The sequence below is a fragment of the Lissotriton vulgaris genome, chromosome 4_1, assembly GCF_964263255.1.
Source record: "Lissotriton vulgaris chromosome 4_1, aLisVul1.2, whole genome shotgun sequence".
Classification (NCBI taxonomy): domain Eukaryota; kingdom Metazoa; phylum Chordata; class Amphibia; order Caudata; family Salamandridae; genus Lissotriton; species Lissotriton vulgaris.
In genome coordinates, this window is record NC_141691.1 from 1,342,950,776 (window position 1) to 1,342,973,573 (window position 22,798).

The 22,798-nt window shown below is 48.0% G+C and overlaps 1 protein-coding gene across 2 annotated transcripts in view; it reads right to left on the reverse strand.

Annotated features, from left to right (window-relative positions):
• RNMT (RNA guanine-7 methyltransferase) overlaps positions 1-22,798 on the reverse strand; it is a 152,161-nt gene that overhangs the window by 38,342 nt on the left and 91,021 nt on the right. For both annotated transcript variants that reach the window (XM_086965559.1, XM_086965558.1), the window contains one exon: positions 5,625-5,742. In XM_086965559.1, coding sequence (XP_086821685.1) covers positions 5,625-5,742 — 118 coding nt within the window. The remainder of the gene's footprint in view (positions 1-5,624; positions 5,743-22,798) is intronic.

The following is a 22,798-nucleotide window of genomic DNA, read 5'->3' on the forward strand; positions in this document are numbered from 1 at the left end:
GAAAAACCCAGCTGCAGTCCCTAGTAACACACCCAAGCCAACCCCACCCTCAAAGGTAGTCACGAAAAGACCGAACCCACCCACCACAAACACAAATTCACAGGGGAAACAACCCAACCCGACACAACCAAAGGGGGGCACCGCTAATAACTACAAGGACAGGAACAAAGGACATCAAGGAAGATTCCCCGCCAATCTGCCTCCTGGATCAAGTCCATACGTAGTGGTGATGACGGGGGTTCCCGAGATATCAGACAGTACTGATGAACCTACCTGGTCTCTACTAAATAAAGTCAGTTACTGGCTAAACAATAATAGACCTCTACCCCCATACTGTAGGAGTAAAATTCTAACAGTTAGAAGAGTACCGTGGGTGGGCCACGAGACAAAGAAAACACATGGTGATTGTGTGATTATTAATTTCGAGGACCCACGCACGGTAGAACACATTTGCTCATGGAGAAGTGAGGGGTACAGTGAAGGTATAGAGACAAGGCACCTCTCTTTTTTCTATCCATCTAGGAACTCTGATAGGCTCAATCAATATGATCACACTTATGAAGGTGGCTGGTGCCAGGTGGGGCAACTAGACACGGGAAACAACTGGGGTGAGTGGGGGAGAGATAACCACAGATACCCACAAAGAAATACAATAAACAGAGATGCCTACTGGGGAATACCAGTTTTCAATAGATTCAGCAGCCTAGAGCTGGTTGATTGACTCTCACCATCACGGCCACCGATCATTGAACTGGATGGAACAAAACATGGTTGTCCCAACGAGTTCATTAAAAACATAGAGGCGCATGACAAGGAGAGCCTTAGCACACAACTGACCCAAAATTGTTTTAGGCTGTCACCAATAAGAGAAGATCAAGTACTTGGCAATATTGAAGGGCCTGTAACATGTGACCCCCGAGATACCTACAGCCTCCAAAAAGTCTCTGATATACATATAACCCATGGGAAACCACATTCTCACAAAAATTCTAACACCGTACTAAAGATCATTAGCTGGAATGTAGCTGGACTTCAACAGCGGGTGTCGGACCAGGAATGGTTAAAATTCATATCCAACAGTGACATAATAATGTTTCAAGAGACATGGGCTACTTCTGAAACAGACATAGAGGGATTCGAATGTCACAGCATTAGCGCAGAAAAGCCAGTTTTTGGACGCCCCATGGGAGGCCTGCTGATTGGATTCAGGATAACTCTAGGGGGGGCAACCAAACTAATACCAACTAAAAGCCCAAATATTCAAATCATTGAGTTTACATGTAGGTCATCGTTATACTTGATCAACTTCTATAACAACGATTTTCACTCGACCCCTAACAGGAACTATATAGAGCTATTCGAGAATATTACAAAAATAACCGAATCAGCAAATAACTGTGCGAATAACAGGATTATCCTAGCTGGAGACTTTAATGCCAAACTGGTGACAAACAAAGAAGGTGCAATCCAATCAGATAGAGCCACCAAACGTGGGAACGAATTGGAAAATGTTATTAACACGCACACCCTATTGAACATAATGGACACATGCAAAAACAATGAAACTGCACATATTCCAACTTTCAGAGGCAGAGACTTTTCCAGTACGGTAGACTACATCTTTACGTCTGCAGAACTATTAGATAGAGTTACCCATGCAAGAGTCGTAGAAACAGCCTTTGGAGACCATAACGCATTGGAAATTAGTCTAAGACTGTGCCCGATTCAAGCACCGCCCCGCACTCTGGGAGCTAGGGATATTGTGCCATCAACTGACAACCTAAGGCTAAAGTGGAAAGGGGTGGACAGCGGATTTATCATGAAGAAAATAATAAGCAACCATCAATCAATAATTGACTCATGCACACTCATTGATGGGAACCACCAAAGGATAGTCAAAGACTTTGCAAATCTTTGTAATGTTATCAAGACCCTTTTGACTGTCCCCAATAGAAAACACAACGATGAGCCCAGGTGGTTCGACAATTGCTGCTCAGCGGCAAATAAAGCTCTTCGCAGGGCCCTAAATGCCAAACCTAGGAGTCAAGAGGATGTACGGTCCGCCAGGCAAGCCTATAAAGCAGCCATAGGGACAAGGAAGGCCACCATGGTAGAGGAACATTGGAATGAACTAACAGTCTCTGCTGCTGTGGGAAATAGTGCAACTTTCTGGCCAGCCGTAAGGAAGATGCGGGACATGGGAAAACAGTTGTCACCTACCAGCTGCACCATCTCAAGTCAGCAATGGGAGCAACACTTCTCTAAAATATATGCCAACCCTATCACTTCCACAGATGACTTTAACCCTGGCAAACTGAGCCCAATAGAGATAACCCAGGGAGAGGTCCTCCTGGCCATCAACCAAAGCCTCGGGAACAAGGCACCAGGGCCGGACGGCTTCCCAATCGATTTAATAAAACATAAACCAGAATTTTGGGGGCCTATTCTGGTCAATGTTTTCAATTGCCTGTCGATGGGCGCCATCCCTGACACCTGGTCCACAAGTATAATAGTGCCTATTTTCAAAAAAGGTGAACGATCTGATCCCGCAAACTATAGGCCCATCACACTCTTAGACAACACCCTGAAAATCTTGGGCCGGGTGCTGTACAACAGAGTTAATGACTGGGCCGAAGAAGCAGGGGTGTTGGACAGATGCCAGATGGGCTTCAGAAGCAAGGTCGGGACGACAGAACAGTGCCTGAATCTCAATCTTATAATAGGCAAATACAACATAGCTAAGGCTTCACCTATTTACTTAGCCTTTATGGACTTATAGTCTGCATTCGACCTAGTGAATAGGTCAAAATTGTGGGCAATACTTCTCTCCTACGGCCTTGATGAACCATTGGTACATTTCCTAGCTTACCTACACGCCGACACTAAAGCCCAGGTACGAATTGGCATGGAAGGCGAGATTTCAGGGGCAATTAAGGTAGAAAGAGGTGTCCGACAGGGGTGCGTTTTAGCACCCCTGTTGTTCATCATTTATATAAACGGACTGAGTGACTCCCTGAAAAAGACGACAACTGATGCCCCGAAAATCCAAGGAAAACTGTTACCCGCACTTCTGTATGCCGATGATGCGGTGATCATGGGCCTAACACCGAATGCCCTACGCGCCTTGGTCAAGAGCTTTGCACATTTCATGGGGAAATTGGACCTGAAAGTGAATTTCAAAAAATCGTATATTATGACCTGCGGGCCAGGGGCTAAACAACTCAATCATATTTCCATTGGACAAGAGAAGCTGCACTCTACCAAATCATTTCCCTACTTAGGCATGGTCTTTGCTGCGAACGGCCTGTGGAGTGGGCATCTCGCCCACGCCACAGGCAAGTTCTCAAAGGCCATAAATTCAATCCTTTCCCTGCCACGTCCAAAGAGGTCAGAAACAACTAAGGCAATTGTGAAAATATATAGACTGCAATGTGTCCCGGTAGCAACCTATGGCGCAGAGATTTGGGGGACAGTGAAACCACTCAGCCTGCAAACAGAAGAAAACCGGCTATGCAGAAAACTTCTTGGCGCCCCAATCTCTTCATCCGGGTACATTTGCCATGCTGAACTCAATTTGCCCTACATAACTGACTTTATTGCCACGCGACCTGCGTTATTTTGGCTGGCCATTTGGACCAATGACTGCGCCACCCTAACACAGGAAATTGTATCTGAATGTCTAGCCTGTGACAAAGGCATGAGTATCCCGTGGCTCCGGGCGACAAAGGAAAGCCTAAATAGCATTGGCAAAACCCATCTTTTTAACGATCCCTCCCAGATTAAGAGTACGGACAAAAAGGTTATACAAACTGAACTCTATGCCCTCTTCAGGGAAAAGAGGTTGGAGATAGAATTGCAGAAACAAACTGTCAAATCATATGTGAATAATATAAACAATGACTCATCTCCACAACAAATCCCTTTATATCCAAGACTTCCGCTGACCAACTGGGAAAGATCCTTATTATATCGCTTAAGAGCTGGGATCATAAAATACTCACTTTGTTTTCCAATGGGCTACAGCACGATGAATTCTGGAAACGAGTTAAGCCCCTGCCCTTGCGATGGACACAGCAGACAAAATGACTTACATTTCTTTTTTAACTGTACATTTTTCAAGAAATATATCAAGTGGTTTTTAGTTCCATATTTTAAAAAACAAAGACCAGTTTCCCTGACCCAATCCTACTCCATGCTTTTAAAATTAGAAAATGATGAACTGATTTTTCGTGTAAGTTCATTTCTGAAAGTCACTTTATTTGCACGTAAATCGATGGAATCTCCATGAAATGTTTACATGCCGAAAGCCCCACCTGCCTTTGCACTTTAGTAAATAGGACTGCACTTTAGCAATTGAATCATATTGATTGTTTACATTAATGCTTGTACATTACCTGCAGCTTTTTAACCATTCTGTGGAAATCGTGAAACTATTTTAAAATGTATTTTTTGTAAATGTGTGACTTTTATGGATTTTTTGCAATCCGAATAAAGTATTTCTGAATCTGAATCTGACAGTGTGTACAACAAATGCTTTACACTGCCCTCTGATACTGCTTTACTGCTCGACCAAGCTACCACTTTAGAGAGTAAGGTTATATCCAACTTTAGCCTCTGCCAAACCTCTGGGGACTGTGGACTCTGAACACTGTACCTTACTTTGGTGCAGTATATACAGAGCCACTTTCTTAGATCTCGTGTTAAAAAAGTTCGCAGCTGTAACAGATATAGATCACTGAGCGCAGGCAGAGATAACCCTCAACGATTTGGTGATGCCTGACGTTTGGTAATAATTTTAAAACTGCCTTAGAGAGCAAGTTAAGACTAATGGCATCTGTGGTGAAAAGAGAAAGACCTACATGGCTCAACACAGACTACTGTATCAAATATGCTCCTTTCGTACTGTCATATAAATGTAAAGAGTTCCCAGCTCAACAACAGAAGTTATTAAAAATTCAAGGAAGTAACACCACATTATGAACTATAAAGGTAGTAATTTTCAGAAACCTTTTAATGGAGTGCTATTTTTTGCTTTACCGGCCTAATACTAAACAATGCACTGCATGCGCTTGGCTAGATTAATTTTACATCATGCATTAAATAAAGAGTAGAAAGGAAATGTGTCGCATTACGTTGATTCATACAATGGGAATCCCTCCTGTGTGGAATAGGCACACACAGGGCAGCAGTTTTCTATTCATACAAATATGGCTTCAAAAAAATTCAAAAAAGTGGCATTTGTACACATTGCTCTGTATGCTGTCAGCGCCGGAAAAAGCACTATTGTCAAGATAAATAGAGGACATCCGAATAATGAGACTACTGTTTTCGAAAAGGATTGTTTGGGCTCATTCTGGGTGCTTCCTGCTAGCTTCACTTTTGTACGGCAGCTATCAGGCAGGCAGAGGTGACCGGCAGCCAGTTGCAAGGTCGGCTTAATACTGTTTGCTGCGCAACATGCTGCGGATAAACTCCGCATTGTCAAAAACATCTCTTCGAGTTTTTGATATCGAAAGCCACTGACTCCCTTCCTACATTGGATACACAAGAAAAATAGTACAGAAACAGAAAGCAATTACGAATAAGAGCACTCAGGGTACACACACGGCTTATTTGTCAATTACCTCTAATGACTGCATGCGCTCCAACAGATTTCGGTGCTCTTTATCTACAATCCTTTCTTCATAGAATTCTCGAAATGTCTTTTTGTACACAAGTTTCATCTTGTACTTCTTTGCCATTCTGTAAAAACAGGTAAATACATAAAAGCACATAGTACTAGAAGCAATACATTTCTGTTGCCAGAGTGACACCTTGAGCCTAGATAACAGTATTACACATATTTAATGTACACAAATCGAGTCGTTTTAATGCACAACCTCCTTAGCCAGATTCTTTCAAGTGCCTGATAACTTGGGAGAAAAGGGCACTGGAGACCCCAGTCCTGTAACTTTCAGCTAGAGTGCACTGCAGATACAAGAGCACATACTTCAACTTAAGGTTGTGGGAGGGGACAGCCAGCACGCGCATGCGAGCGGTTGGAGGCTACGGCAGGGGACGGACGGACGGACGGACACACACGGACACACACACACACACACACACACACACACGTGGGAAAAGCACACTTCAGAAATTAACAAGGACGAGGAAGGGTGCAGGCAAGAAAAACGGACAAAGGAAGGAGGGTGCGGGCAAGAAACACTGACGAGGGACGGTGGGAGTAACAGGGGGGGGGGGGAGGAGTACACGCGGGAGCCCGATGAATACCTATCCTGGTAGCGTTCTTAAACAGAACAAGCATTTACAATGCAATGGTTTTGCCTTTGTTAAAGTTAGAGCTATTGGCATTGCTCTTGACATTGTTATTATTTTTTTTTTATCATAAATAAATGGCATTGTCATTTACAATGCCAGTAGCTTAATCTCTCGCAAATGCCACACACAAACACCCACGTAGAGCCCCCTCAACACACACACACACACACAGCCCTCCACACACACACCCACACAGAGCCCCCCACACACACACCCACACAGAGCCCCCCACACACAGAGCCCCCCCACACACACCCACACAGAGCCCCCCACACACTGCGAGCCCCCCACACACTGCTAGCCCCCCCCACACACTGCGAGCCCCCCCACAAACTGTATCATTTTAGCTCTCATTGAGGTGCTCTTGGCACCTTGCATAAACTGAATAACTTGGACTTACACATTCGTTTTTTTTTCACTTAAGCCCCACAAACACTTCTGACAAGCCTGGACTAAAGGCACCTTCACACATGAGGTTTTATGCATTTTCCGACCCAGGTATAATTAAAGTAGTTTTTCGCCATACAAGGACACAAGGGCAGAGACTGCTGGTAACTGTTTCAATGGGGCACAGCCTTCCGTCTCACAAGCATCATGTATATGTTTCTCTGGGAAACACCAGCTAGACTTCAGAAAACACCCCCAGCCTTCAGACAGCACCCCAGCCAGCACCTCCCAGCCTCAGACATCACCTCCCAGCCTTCAGAAAGCACCCCCTCGGACTTCAGACCAATTACTTAAAATTAGAATGAATAACGCAAGTCGGCTAATATTCAGGCCCTGGTGTGGTACTCTGAGATGTATAGGCTGAGGGGGCGACTTGATGCAGTAAATACTGCATAGCCGACTCTTAACCACATTGCAGGACGATTTCCTTACTTAATCATGTCAACTACCCCTGTTTATATAGACATGGAATGTGACTACAGACTCACCGTGCAACCAGAGGAACTATGGAGCAAAACGTTTGCTTTCGAAATGCATGTAGTGTCTACCATACATGATTGTTGCATTATCAAGTGTGTTGTTTGCAATTCTGTGTGTAATTACAGGGATGATCACTATACCTAACAGATGTGCTTACTTAAACACTTCATTAGGCATCCCTTTTAACCTACACTGGATTTTACTCACTTTGAGGTGTTTTTAAAGCTATTGTGCACAGCACGCTTTACCTAACAGGTTGGTATGAAGTGTTCTGTTACCCTTGTATCTGCCATACACCATAGCAGGCTTGTTCTTTCCTTGTATATTGCAGGTATGAGAGACAATAACACCAAGTAGTTGGAAGGAATCCACCACAATAACCCTTGTTCAGCTGTTTTAGGAGAGATAGTATTTTCCCTTGACAACTGTCATTTTCTATATTAAGTAATTTATGGCCATACGCCTGAAGGTTGCCTTGTGGGAAAGCTTAAACTCGGTACGGGAGGCCTCCGTTGGTTATGGTCTTTAGCATTACTGAAATGACAGCCCTTTCTTTTCTGTATAGTTGACGCACTGGCAATACTTCCGTTTTCAGCCATGACAATAAAACACGTATGTAACGATGTGTCACATTATCCGCCAACAGCAGCCTCATTTATGTTACATGGAAAGGGTGCTCTTTTAACGTGCTGCAGAGAGTGCATTGTTTTCGCAGACGCTCTCAAGCACAACAAACTTTAGTTTTTCAAGGCCCTCTCTTACCAGGCTTTCCTCCCGACCCTCTCCCTGCTTCCAGTCACAAGCCTTGCCTCTCAAGCTGTGCTCCCCGGGGATCTGACCCCCGACCCTCACTTCCCAGGTCCTCCGCCCTCAGTGCTGTCATCCTAGACCATGTCCACCCAGATGCCACCCCGAGCATCTGCCCTCCCAGCTGCTACCATCCACACTTCTGCATCCCTAACATCTGCCCTCAACCTCCCCAGCCCCTCTGAACGTCACCTCTAGCTTCTGCCCATCAAGTCCTGCTGGCTCAAGGGTGTCCACCCAGGTTCTAGCCTACAAACCCCTACCCCAAGCGGTGTCCCGCGGCTTCTGCCCTTTAGCTCCTTGTCTCTAGCCATCCCAGCTCCTCCATCCCACTGCCTGGCCGCTTGTCTCCTATTCGTCAAGGTCCTGTCCTTCTCCGTGAGGGTGAACGGGGGAGGGCCTGAGTGCAAAGGTGGGTGAGCGGTATCGGGGTGGGAGGACCTGAGAGCTGAGAGAGCCGGGAGCAAAGGTGGTGAGAGGTTTCGGGGTGGGAGGACCTGAGAGCTGAGAGGGCCGGGAGCAAAGGTGGTGAGAGGTATCGGGGTGGGAGGACCTGAGAGCTGAGAGGGCCGGGAGCAAAGGTGGTGAGAGGTACCGGGGTGGGAGGACCTGAGAGCTGAGAGGGCCGGGAGCAAAGGTGGTGAGAGGTATCGGGGTGGGAGGACCTGAGAGCTGAGAGGGCCGGGAGCAAAGGTGGTGAGAGGTATCGGGTGGGAGGACCTGAGAGCTGAGAGGGCCGGGAGCAAAGGTGGTGAGAGGTATCGGGGTGGGAGGACCTGAGAGCTGAGAGGGCCGGGAGCAAAGGTGGTGAGAGGTACCGGGGTGGGAGGGCCTGAGAGCTGGGCGGGAGGGTAAGGGTGCAAAGGTGGGTGAGAGGTACCGGGTGGGAGGGCCTGAGAGCTGGGCGGGAGGGTAAGGGTGCAAAGGTGGTGAGAGTGAACGGGTGGGTGGAGGGCGAGGAATGCGGGATGTGAGAGCCAAGCAGCCAGGGGAAGGGTAGAGGGTGGTGGTACCCTGGCAGGATGGAGGGGAGGGTGAGGTCTGGCCTGGGTAGGGAGAGCAGATATTCCTACATCAAGCGGCCCTGGTCGTTTGTGGCACCTGCTGCCCGTCCTGGGCTTTCAGGCAGCCGTGCATGCATGATGGGACTGCAAACCGAAACTAAAAGCCCCAAAATGGAAAGAGCTGTTGGTGCAAAAGCCCAGACCGGCGGACTGCGCAAGAGGACACACGGACCCACCTGGAAGTACTGACTCCCCGTCCTGCAGGCTGAGCTCCGCAGCAGGCGCATGAACCCCCTGAACGCAACTCCAGGCGCGGGGCCAGAGGACACACGGACGCGCCTGGAAGCTCTGACTCCCCGTCCTGCAGGCTGAGCTCCGCTTCAGGTGCATGAACCCCCTGAACGCACATACAGGCGCGGGGCCAGTGGAGGCTGTAGGCTTGAAGGAGGCACTGGTAGGTTGTGTGCGGGCTGTGGCCCTCCCCAGTCCTGAGTCCCCGGATGCAGCCGGTGAAGGGGCTCGAGCAAAGGTGGTGAGAGGTATCGGGTGGGAGGACCTGAGAGCTGAGAGGGCCGGGAGGAAAGGTGGTGAGAGGTATTGGGGTGGGAAAACCGGAGAGCTGAGAGGGCCGGGAGCAAAGGTGGTGAGAGGTACCGGGGTTGGAGGGCCTGAGAGCTGGGCGGGAGGGTAAGGGTGCAAAGGTGGGTGAGAGGTACCGGGTGGGAGGGCCTGAGAGCTGGGCGGGAGGGTAAGGGTGCAAAGGTGGGTGAGAGGTACCGGGTGGGAGGGCCTGAGAGCTGGGCGGGAGGGTAAGGGTGCAAAGGTGGTGATAGTGAACGGGTGGGTGGAGGGCGAGGAATGCGGGATGTGAGAGCCAAGCAGCCAGGGGAAGGGTAGAGGGTGGTGGTACCCTGGCAGGATGGAGGGGAGGGCGAGGTCTGGCCTGGGTAGGGAGAGCAGATATTCCTACATCAAACGGCCCTGGTCGTTTGTGGCACCTGCTGCCCGTCCTGGGCTTTCAGCCAGCCGCGCATGCATGATGGGACTGCAAACCGAAACTAAAAGCCCCAAAATGGAGAGAGCTGTTGGTGCAAAAGCCCAGACCGGCGGACTGCGCAAGAGGACACACGGACCCACCTGGAAGTACTGACTCCCCGTCCTGCAGGCTGAGCACCGCAGCAGGCGCATGAACCCCCTGAGCGCAACTCCAGGCGCGGGGCCAGAGGACACACGGACGCGCCTGGAAGCTCTGACTCCCCGTCCTGCAGGCTGAGCTCCGCTTCAGGTGCATGAACCCCCTGAACGGACCTACAGGCGCGGGGCCAGTGGAGGCTGTAGGCTTGAAGGAGGCACTGGTAGGTTGTGTGCGGGCTGTGGCCCTCCCCAGTCCTGAGTCCCCGGATGCAGCCGGTGAAGGGGCTCTCCCTTCGACCATTCACCATTGTATGAGGTGTGACTGACTCTGCCCAGCCGTCCTCTCAGAGGAGGCCTCTCTCTGGAGACAGTGGGGGCAGTATGGCAGCGAGCGTTGGGTGACATCGCGGGGGGGGGGGGGTTGCTTTGTGATTGGTTGATTGAAGAGAAATGCAAGCGTCATGCGCCAGGAAGGGTTCATCCTGCGCCGTTATGGCATCTGCTGTTTTCATAGCTTCGCTTCAGTCGGTAGAAAGAAATCTTAAAGCAGGAATGAGCGTCATAACGTGTGTGTATTTCAATGACCGGGCACTGCTCGATCATAGCAAGTGATTATACAAATCTTTCTTAATTGCCCATTTGTTAATTCCCTGCACAGGACTCTCCAGTGACATGCAAACATGATACACAGTCAAAGGCATCAAAATTAGAAAAATCAAACTCAATATGCCCAGCAGGTTCGCTACAAACATGTTACAAAACGGACGGCGGGAGAGGACACGGATGGCGGGAGGGGACACGGACGGCGGGAGGGGGGCGGGAGAGGACACGGGGGGCGGGAGGGGACACGGACGGCAAAGCACTCACGCAAGCAGGAAAGAGTGCCGGCTCAATGCCGGACCAGATTCGGGGGCGTTCCCGGCTTTTGGCTGACGTCGCGTGACGTAGCCAAAAGCCAAAAATTCTCGGGAACGCCCCCGAATCTGGTCCGAGATTGACGGACGCCCCCTCCTGCCAATGGCTAGCCTCCATTTATGGAGCTAGCCAATGAGAGGAGAGGGCGTATTCCCGACCCCACACACACACACATCAAAAGGTTTTTTGGCGCATGCGTACTGAAGTACGCATCGCCAGTCAAAACCTAAAGAAACAAGCATTTACAATGCAATGGTCTCGGCATTATTAAAGGTAGAGCTATTGGCATTGCTTATGACTTTTTTTTATCATAAATAAATAGCATTGTTATTTACAATGCCAATAGCTTAATCGCTTGCATATGCATGACCTATTGCATTTATACACACAGAGCCACCCCCACAAAAAGCTATCTACGCAGGAGGAAAAAGTGAGATGGGCAGAAAGAAAGACAAGAATAGAAAGGGAAAGGAAGAGTGAAAGAAGGAAGGAAACTTCGAAACAAAGAAGGAAGAAATGGTGAAGGGTGGAAGGCTGAGTGGACTTTAGAATGAACCAATTGGAGTAATGGATGGAGCAATGAGTAGCAGAGTGAATTGAGGATTGGTGATGGGCTAGTGACTGGATCAATGGCTAAAAAGATAAATGGATGCATGCATATAGAGACGAGTGGATGGACAATGAAGGAAGCATGCAAATGTGGATGTATAAAGGGTGAAAACGGGAACCGATGTGTGGATGGATAAGTGAAAGGAAGGACGACGAAAGGGTATAGGAAACTGTTCTAGGAAGTACGGGCAGTGTCCCTTGGTGCTATTTAAGATATGGTTCAGGGTGGGAGCTATTTTACTGTTATTACTACTCAGTTGTTTCAAAGTCTATGAAATGCTGCATTTCATTCCGCAATTGGGATAGATAATCACATATGTCAAATGCTCGAAATCCACATCCTCGCCCCCCCCACCTCTCTCCTCTCTCTAAAAGCCTCACTGCGTGTTTGCTCATTCATTTTACCTTACTGACTCGGGCCTCCAAATCCGTGATCCCAGTGGGGAAAGAGAAGCCGAGTTTCTGTCTGAAAGGACACCATGCAGGGTCTTAAAATAAGTCATGATCTAGTCAAGGATGCATACAGAATACATAATTCACAAACACACACAAAATCCGCCCATCTCTCTCCCCCCACCCCCATCTCTTGCATGTCACCTATCTGCAAAGAAGGACACATACTGTGGGTGCAAAAGCTTCCTTTACTCTGGCCCGGGCGCTGGCCACTCTGGCATCGTCTCATTAGGACAAAGGCTAGAGCGTGGCATTACACAGTACAAGTTTTGTAAATTATCACGCAGAAGCCGCTCAGTTAACCCGCATCTAAATTTCTCAATGAAAACTAATTTTAATCCAGATGATTTGCACTGAACCATATGTCAGCACTTCAAACCTGCTAATGTGGATGGGCTGATGAGACAGCAGGCTGTGATGTCACAGAGCTGTGTGGCAATCACAAAGACAGCACATTCTGAAACAGGGAAGATAAAATGCCTATAAAGTACAGAACAGAACAGAAATAGCAACTTGCTCGGCACATTAGCGATTTACAGGCATTACCAGCCAGCTAGGAGATGCACGCGCTGCAAGTGGTTTGGAAACCAGCACGAGGCACACTAAGTGCTAGCCACATGCGTACACCTGGCAGGTTCACACAGCATCTGCTAGGACATACCTGGGTGGTAGAGTGAGTGCCAGGCATCAACAGGTGCCTGGAGTTTGCTGCACACACCTGGAGGTAGCGACTCCAGTCTCTTACACAGATATTACTAGCAGCCTGCGCATACTTGTGAGGTGCAGGAACATTAACCACATGTACCTCACGGATACACAGTACACATGTGCTGCTGGCCTCCATGCACCTAAAGGGACATGCCATCTGTCTCTGACTTGTGAGACATAAACTGTACTAAACCAAACACATGCAAACAAATGGGTGAAAAAAGCAGAGTCGGCCGCCTGCACATCGGAGTGCTACAGACAGTACCTGCTTTCAGCAGGCACCTGGAGGTAAGGTTTCTACAGGTAGTGAAGACAATACTAAACACAAGCCCATATCTTGCAATCTAGGATGGAGGCAGAATCCTCACAACTGAAAGAGCCAAGTACATGATGTCACGCGTCCAAACCTCGGAAATGCAGGCATTGCCTAAAGCGATATCGGCAATACAATGCACCACATATACCGGGGAGTGGGAGGAACAGATGCACAGTACTGTAAAGTGCAAGATTATGCCAAGGAATCCAGGAAACAACAGGTAGTTGAAAGCATACTTTATTTTGTTCCTTCGAGATTCAGATACATTCCCATGAATACCCGTAACCGTAAATTTCCCTCTAAGTATCCAACACGGTCCCTTCAAACCCATACAATCACACGCGACCTCCAACCAATCAGTATACACACTCGCGACACATTCAAACATATACACGCCTTCACAACATGCATCCACACACACGCGCAACCATTTAAACACAAACACACATTCATCCGCTCACTCACGCGCCTAAACACACAAGCTCTCGTTGTTGTTAAAGTTCCATGCGTGCTCAAACGCTCGTGTAACTTGAACAACATACACAACACACAGGCCTTCTGCAAAGCACACACCAGAGATGCACAGTCCCAGGCACCCAGACACTCACTTTCGAACGAACAGTATGAGGCATCCGCACACAATTAGGGGGCACACAGTAACCACCTGCACCCGCCTGGAAGGTACACAAAAAGTCACCTGCGCATACACTGCTTCGTAACTCGCTACAGAAGCAAAAATGCCCAAGACCCACCTCCGCTTAAATTTACACTGGTTTCTTTAGTTCTAATCTGCCACTTTACGGTCGCTTCAAAGTGCTCTCCCCCCTGTGAGCCCCCGTACCTTCAGCCTCTCGCCTGTCCCCTCACTAGACACCCTGATGCTAATTCAATGATTGAATGATTGCAATGAGTTATGAGCCTGACGTGGCTCGCGCTGCCAGTAATTAATGCGGCTTGCGCTCCTGAGGATTTCCTTATGCTAGAACTCGCCGCCGGCAAGACGGGGGGGGGGGGGGGGGTGTTCGCAGGGAGGTTACAGGGCAGAGGAGCGCGCAGGACGAGAACCGCCGAGAGGGAGCCTGCCGGAGTAGGGAGCTACGGACTGGGAGGACGTGTGACGGTCGCTTCAAAGTGCTTTCCCCCCTGTGAGCCCCCCGTACCTTCAGCCTCTCGCCTGTCCCCTGATGCTAATTCAATGATTGCAATGAGTTATGAGCCTGACGTGGCTCGCGCTGCCAGCGGCCTGCGCTCTTGAGGATTTCCTTATGCTAGAACTCGCCGCCGGCAAGACGGGTGGGGGTCGGTGGGATCCAGGGCTCATACGGTATCCGAGGTCTTCTAGGGTCAATGGGTACGGGTGGGTAGAGGGAGGAGGGAGACTGGATGGAGGTGAGCTGAGAGTGAGAGTGCAGGGAGGTGGGAGGTGGGAGGTTACAGGGCAGAGGAGCACGCAGGATGAGAAGCGCCGAGAGGGAGCCTGCCGGAGCATGGAGCTACGGACTGGGAGGACGGGTGAGAGCGAAAGGGAGTAGGGAAGTGGGAGTCTGCAGGAGCTGAGAGGGAGGCTGCAAGGTGACTGAAGAGGCGACCTCACAGGGGACGAGTTGGTGCAGGCTAGACGGCGAGAAAATGGCGGACTCGAGCTTCCGATATTTTTCGGATTTGGGGGCGTGGTTTTGCTGTCCTGAGTGACGGACTACGCCACGAGCTAAAGAACAGCAAAAATGACGCCCCCAAATCCGAAAAAGACGGAGCCTATTCAGAGGGACGGCTCTCTCCTCCAATGGCTGGCCTCCGTTTAGGAAGCCAGCCAATGGAGGGAGAGCCAAAAAGAGGGCGGGATAAAGCAGCCCTCTTACTGACAATAATTCTCGGACATCCGGTCTGCCGACCGGATATTACCGAGACCTAAAAAGGTAGCACCTGGAAATTAAGCAGTGGAAGGACACCTGAACGAGCGTTGTCTAGGGGAGAGACTGAAAATGGCTGGGAAATATTGCAGCCAGCCACCAATAGCGGTGGGCGGAATTTGCGTAATTGCCTTACACAAATCTCTGCGAAACGGTAAAAATCTCTGTGAACACAAAGAAATTCTACGAACACACAAAATTGCTTGTTCGCGATGCCTTTTTCCAGTTCGCAATCACGGTTTGGGTGCTCGAGGGGAAATATCTTGGGAAAACGCATTTTGAGAACGCGGACAAGCAAATAATTTCGCGAAATAACGGAACGCAGAATTTTGGGCAATTTTGCGTTCTCCACGGAACGCGAAATTGCCCAAATTCCACGACCGGAACAGAATTTACTGCCCAGGACTAGCCACCACATCTACAGTGGTTCACTTTACCACATCCCATACTTTTATTATTGAGCCAGACAGGACTGCTGTTGCAGCCCGAAGGTTACTGCAGGTAAAATGTGTATCAGTCATAAACCAAAGTGATAAATGAAGACGTCTGGAGTGGAGATGGATACTCGAGCTCTGGGTTCATAGGTAGCAGAAAGCAGGCTCCTTGATAGGTAGATGCCAGCTGATGGACATCCGTATAAAAACAACGTACCCAGTCTGAGTGCGCCCAATGAGGGCCACGGGAATTATGCAGTCAGAAGAGACACACAGTTAGACTTCTTTTTTTTATTTTTTTTTTATTGGTTCAGTTTAAAGCTAAATACAAAAAAAAAATACAAAGCCATTATAACATAGCCGGAAATCATATATACAGACAAACGTATGGTGCAAATACACAATCAAAGACAATCAAAAATAAGAGAAGTAAAAAAAAAAAAAGAAAATGAAAGCAATACCAAGAAGATACAATACAAAAACAAGCATTTACAATGCAACGGTCTCGGCATTATTAAAGGTAGAGCTATTGGCATTGCTCATGACATTTTTTTTCCATTTAAAAAAAAATATATATAAATAAATGGTATTGTCATTTACAATGGCAATAGGTGAGCATTAGAGAGTAGTAGAGAGTATTCGTGGACATATTTCCAGAAGCACTTCACCATGGCTTATCTACGAACCACTAAATGTTGTAAATTTGTTGCAAACAAAGAAGTAATCTTTTGAGAGTAAATTCCCACTTTTTTTCCTTAGACCTTGTGAAACAGACCGTCAGCATTAAATCTCATGCAGATTATCAAGTTGTTGGTCCATGGATAATTGAAGTGATGCATTTTAAAATGGCATGGTGTTTTGGTCTTCCAAACTAAAAAGCATTGGCAAAGCTAATAGTTCTGGTCTACATCAGAAATGGCTGAATGCTTCCATCCATTCAGTTACTTAACACCTTGGCTGCTAGGCGTTTTCCCCCCCCTGTGCTGGAAATTACCATTTTGCTGGTGTCATGACGAGCTTAGCTCGTCATCAGCACAGCTCAACTGTGCATCATGACGAGCTGAGCTCGTCATGAGCATCGAAAGGGTTAAACATCCTTCCTTGAACTCAGTCACTCTCCCTTGCACTGTTCATTCTCCTATTAATTCTTGCATTCACTCTCACACCCATCCACAACACCTCATACATACACACTCACCAACCACTGAAGCAGTACTAGCCAGATCGATTGACATTCCTGCTTGCTTGTGAGACTAGTGAGAGTGCTATCACTAGTGCGAGACTGCTACTGGATGAGGGATGTAATAGTTTTCAGAGTTGCTGCTCCTCTGTGAAGGGGTGAGTACTGTCGGAAGTGTGTGACTACTGATCTGTGGGCAGTGTGAGATTGTTTCTGGCTGTCTGTGACTGCAATTTGGATGATTGCTAATACGTAATGGGTGTAAGAATGCTTCTAGCAGAGTGTGACTGTTACTCTGTGAGGAGTATGAGAGTGCTGTTGATATTTATGGTGTTTTGCTTGTTCACCATAAGTGGTGTAACAGTTTTCTTTTATTTTCGTCGAGGCCACATAGCTAATGACACACTTTCTACTTATTTAACACTGTAAATAACACTTCTGGAATCATTTTTAAGCAGTTGTATTCTTCTGCTTGTGTGCCTGATTCGCCTGTATCATCAAACACACAGCCATAAACAGCAGTAGTTATTCCCGGAAGGCCCTCACTATGGTGACTCGATGTTAGGCAAAGAACAATACTGTGACGTACGGTATTTATCAGATGCACTAAGCAGCACCTATTACCAGTTTTCACCATAAAATGAGGGAACAGAGTGGGGCTTTTGTTGGTAAATGCATGTCCCAGTATTTGTCAGTCATTTCTCCGTCGATAAACATTAGCACACTGGGCGTGCTGGGATTTACCGGAGGGGGCATTTTGTATCTGCCAGCATCATCATTTGATAAGTGCGGAAACAGGCCTCGCGCACATCTGGGGAGTTAATGAGCCGTTCATAACGCGCTGCTCATCCTCAGTGCTGGACTGACACTCGGCGTCATGGAATGTACTGTGGACCAGAGGCCCTCACAGGTCTTTCAATTAGCAGCAGAGAGCAGGCGCTGCCGCTTTTCATTATGTACCTCCACTCTTCTCCTTTTCAGTGGTATTTGACAGAGCAGACGCCCGCCAGGATCCATAGATCCGGCCATTGAGGCTTTACAGAGTCGCATGTCTGCAGAGGAAGAGACTGCATCAGACCGCCGTGGGGAGTCCCTGAGTGCGCACGGGATATAGTGCAGGGATTTTGATACAACAACAAACTGACTTAAAAGCAGAAATACTGATCTCGATATTATCCACTTCTGAAAGGCAGTTTAGAGCAGATTTAAGGTTATTTGTGACCTGAAGAGCAAGAAACTGTTTAGGGTTTGGCACGCTCCAAGGTAGTCTGTGGCCACTCACTGTGGTGGGTGGGGAGCGAGCTAAGGCCTTACTGACAGTTGTCTGTCTCTGGGAAGCGGACTCTGGAGGGACAACGGAAGCCTGGGCGAGGCGACCAAAGGAACTAGTTTCCAGAATTACGCTTTGTGTAGAGAAGCTACAGGCTTCGAGAAAAAGAGATATCGTCTAAAACAGAGGTACAACCCCTCCAATATACTAGTAGCACCACAATTAGCAAACACAAGCCTATTGATGAAATCGCTTAACCAAATGAAGCTGGCTAGTTCAAGAAAACTGTCGTCACACACATTAACTGTCGTGCGACAAACGGAATCCCCCAAATTCATAGCTTTCGAAGACAATGTTGCACTGTAGTCCCCGAGCTAATTGAGTTACACTTCTGAGTGGACAATCTAGGCCTTTGCTTTACAGAGTCAACAACACTAAACAAAGCAGTAATATGTGCATTAATAGAATTCCTAAAATCGTTTCTGTAAAAAATGAATAAATCAAGAGGAAAATTACATATTCCTTGTATAGAAACAATCTACATTTCCGTGCTCTTCGTTTCTACAGACTGTACTCCTAATTTCCGAGTCAATGTGAGCTGCGGGCGGAGGGACAGGGTGGAACCCGGACAGAGGAGAGCTGCGGGCGGAGGGAGGGGGAGGGGGGGAACCCGGACAGAGGAGAGCTGCGGGCGGAGGGGAGGGGGGGGGGGGGGGGGGAACCCGGACAGAGGAGTGCTGCGGGCGGAGGGGCCCGGACAGAGGAGAGCTGCGGGCGGAGGGAGGGGGGGACAGACTTGAAGTGTTTGGCAATGCCGGGTGGGCACCGGCCTTAAATTAAACGGAGATGTCAGGCGGGTGCACCGTGTGGGAATCCCGGGCCCGGCGGTGAAGTTTTTGGCAATGCCGGCTGTAGGCCGGCCTCCGTCCTCTCTCCGTTTGCCTGTCTTCCTGCCTCAGGGGTCCGCAAATAGCAGTGCGGCCCGAGCAGGAAGGCGGGTGCAGCGTGTGGGAATCCCGGGCCCGGCGGTGAAGTCTTTGGCAATGCACCGGCCTTAAATTAAAACGGCGATGTCCCTGGCAGGGTGGGCACCTGCCAGGGGACCCGAAAATCGCCAAGGAGCGGGGCAAATACACGGCACAAACGGGGGCAGAGGCAGAGGCTCGATCTCACCCTCACTGCGGGGAAAGGAAAATGGCTGCCGCATGGTTCTTAATTTTTCGGAATCGGGGCGTGGTTTTGCTGTTTTGAGTGACGCATGACGTCACTGTCTAAAGAACAGCAAAAATTACGCCCCCGAATCCGAAAAAGACGGGGCTTGTTTGGAGTGACTCATATCTCCTCCAATGGCTGGCCTCTGTTTAGGAAGCCAGCCAATGGAGGAGAGACGGGGCAGGAAGGCGGGACCTACAGCGCTACTAAGAATCATTAAATCTCCTGCCTAAGACTGCGCAAGCGCAGCCTTTAGGCCTTCGACCTAAACAGTACCATCATATATAACCAAGAAAAAGGTCATTCTTGCAGACCTAAATGGTCTATCATTGCCTGCCAAATTTTGCACCCCTTTTGCATTTTCCTAAGTGATTTAATCCGATAAAGATTAAATTCTAAATAAAAAACATTATAAAACTTTGCCCGCCGGGAGTGGTCTAGGGGAAAACATGGCGGCAGTCGGCTGACTGCTGCAGTGCTCCGCTCCGCTCCCACCTCTAAGTTTGTAACTCGATCGGCTCACTATGCGTAATATTGAATCTATTGCGAGCAGTTCAAGGATGGCAGTCTAAAAGAATATTTCTTGGCTAAATCAACGTTTTTCCCGTAACTATTTTGCTACGGATAGCACACGCCCCGATGTGCTTCAGCGAAGGCGAAGGAGGCGTGTACCGTGGGTCCGGTGAGAGGAGCTCTGAAACCGGCGCTCTCAGTCACGGCAGCGGTCAACGCCCTTTGGCTCCGGCGGTAGAGCAGCACTCACCTGGGCTACTTCGTTGGAGGCAGGCCGCCCTGGAGCTGCGCAGGAATAGGCGGGTGCGGAGCCTTCGAGGCAGCTCACAAACAAGCATCGTGAGTCAGAGCCGTAAGGACGCCCCTGCCTCCAACACTTCCCAGTGTTTCTCCACGGCTGACACGGCTGATACCTGCACCGGGTCCCACGCAAGTATTACACACGAGGAGGTGGTAGCAGGGGTTGTAGTTTGTGAAGGAAACAAACGTGAGTTAAAAGGGGGGTGTGATCTGAATGAGGCAAGTTTACCTCCCGAATGTATGTGTGATACAGCAGCTGATAAGCCTGACAAGACTATTAATGTTAACAAGAATCCCCAAAGTAAAAGCATAGTTAGGGGCTCGGAGAGGGCTGGCGCCTCTTGTAAAAGAAAAGACAAAGGGGGGATACTAAACGCAGAGGGAGGGCTGGTTAGTGAGCAGACAGAGGAAGCTGATAAGCACCGCTAAATCTTTCAATCTAAAAACTTTGAGAACGTCTTCTTACCTCTCGACAGAAGTCAAAGCAAAGAGAGGAAGAAAGCGAAATAAGATTAAGCCCCTCGCAGATCCAATCACCAAAATCACCCCTTCTCTGCGATCCTATTTCAAGGTCATTCCACAAGTTTTGGAAATAGGACAAGACCACCAACAGAGGGATTGCACCCCTAAGGACAACAACTCGGGTTCTAGGGCTATGGCGTCAAGTGAGCAAGACCCTGCCTCAGCCCCAGCCCCAGCCTCAACCTCAGTCTTGGCCCCTATTAACCCTATCAATCCTATAGATGCTATAGCTGTACAGGAAGAGCTACAGGAAGAACTACAGGAAGAACTTGATTCTGACTTCACATTGCAAACAGCAGTACACCACTGCTTGGGAGAGAGCGAAGCTGCACACAGCGATCAGTCTGGGTTAGGAGACTCTATTGGGGTTCCCGCATCTCTGATGAGCAGATGGGAAGACCCTCCTAACAACTTAACCTCAGAAGCCTCTGAAGCTAGAGAAATTTCCGAGCCTCTTTCCGCTTCAGATCCACTCCCCAATCTTTTGGATGGTAATCTTCTACCCTGTCAGAGGGAAGAGGGAGTTCTAGTCTCTACCCTAGTACCTATTTCAATTGCTTCGTTGCAACAGATGTTTGCGTCATTGTCTGCCGAGATTAAGGAAGGCTTTGGAGAGTCAGCATCAAACCAAAGGGACATAAGGAATTTTTGTGAAACTCTTGACGAAAAGATTGGTAATTTGTCGATAAGAACGCAAGCCCTGGAAGAAACTGTGGGTCAAATATCAATGCGGGCTGAAGGCACTCAGGAAGACATACTAAAGTTAAAGAGGGAAGATCTGGCCATCTCAGAAAGAATGGAGGTTTTGGAAAATAATGCCAGGTGCAGCAACTTACGTATTCTGAATGTTCCTGAAGGAAGCGAAGGAACAGATATCAAGAGCTACATAATTTCGTTATTAAAAGATTCTCTCAGCCTCCCCCATACTCCCGAGGAATTAGCTTTGGATATTCAACGAATCCATAGGGAACCTTTCAGACGCAATCCACAAAGGGCCAAGCCGAGAAAAATCCTTGTTAATTTTCATACTTATTCTGTTAAAAGGAGCACATTCTGAACCTAGCCCTAAAACAAAAGTCGCTAGTAGGCAAAGGTTTTAACTTTCAAATACGATCTGACTTGTCAAGATACACGCTAGATAAACAGTGGGAGCTAGGAAGAAGAATGGATGCCTTTCGCAAACTGGGTGCAACAGTGCAGATGGGCTTTCCCGCATCCCTCAAGATTATGATGGATAATAAAATGCACAACATTCGCTCGGTACAGGCAGCTGACGAACTTTTAATGTCTTTAGGTAGTAGGAAGGAGTAATAAAGGGTGCTAGCTTGGGTCAGCGAAAAAAAAAAAAAAAAAAAAAGGGAGGGGGAAAGAAAAAAAAAAAAAAAACACACAAATAAGCACAAACTAAAAAAAAAACAAAAAAACGCTACCCATCAATTGATAAAACTCCCTCTACCAGAAGTCTCTTTCAGATAAAACGATGGAAGGAAAAAAGAAGGTATAAGGATGAAGGGATATGATCTAAAAATAAAAGGGAACAAAAGGAAAACAAAGACTAGTACCATTTAATCTACGCTCGCTACATATACAAGGCGAGCTATCACATTATATTAAATAGAGAGACACATGAGGTGGGGACGGGGGAGAGCTAGGAGCACTTCCGGAATTTTCCGGGTAGTGAGTTCAGGGGTTTCCCATGGGAGGGGGGGTCACGGGGGGGGTGGGGGGTGGTAGCAAAAAAGGAAAAATATCCATTATCGATAAAGCTCCAATCATCACACTTTGTAGTTATTTTCTTCCAATTGTTCTTTTCTATTGTTGGCAGATAAGAATAAGCATGAGAACCTATAGGCAGGTACGCTTGATATTTAGCTCCTACTTTAAGAAACATGAGTAGGCCTAGGATTTTGTCCTGGAATGTTAATGGTCTCCGCACCAGACCACGGGCTAACAAAATCATGCAGTACCTTCGAGACGTGGACGCCGAGATCATTATACTCCAGGAGACGCACTTAACTGAAAGCGAGATATCTGAGTTAGTGAAGAGAAATAGGTGGATAGATTCCTCTATCTCAACATCTCAATCACTAAACACGCGGGGGGTTACAATTTTATTTAAAAAATCTTCAAACTTAAATTTAAAAATCTTTCAACAAAAAGTAGATAATAGAGGGAGATGGGCCATCACAGCTGTAAAGATCGGTGGGGCGTCTATAACATTAGCTGGTTATTACGGGCCAAATTGCGATGATCCTTCTGCATTAGA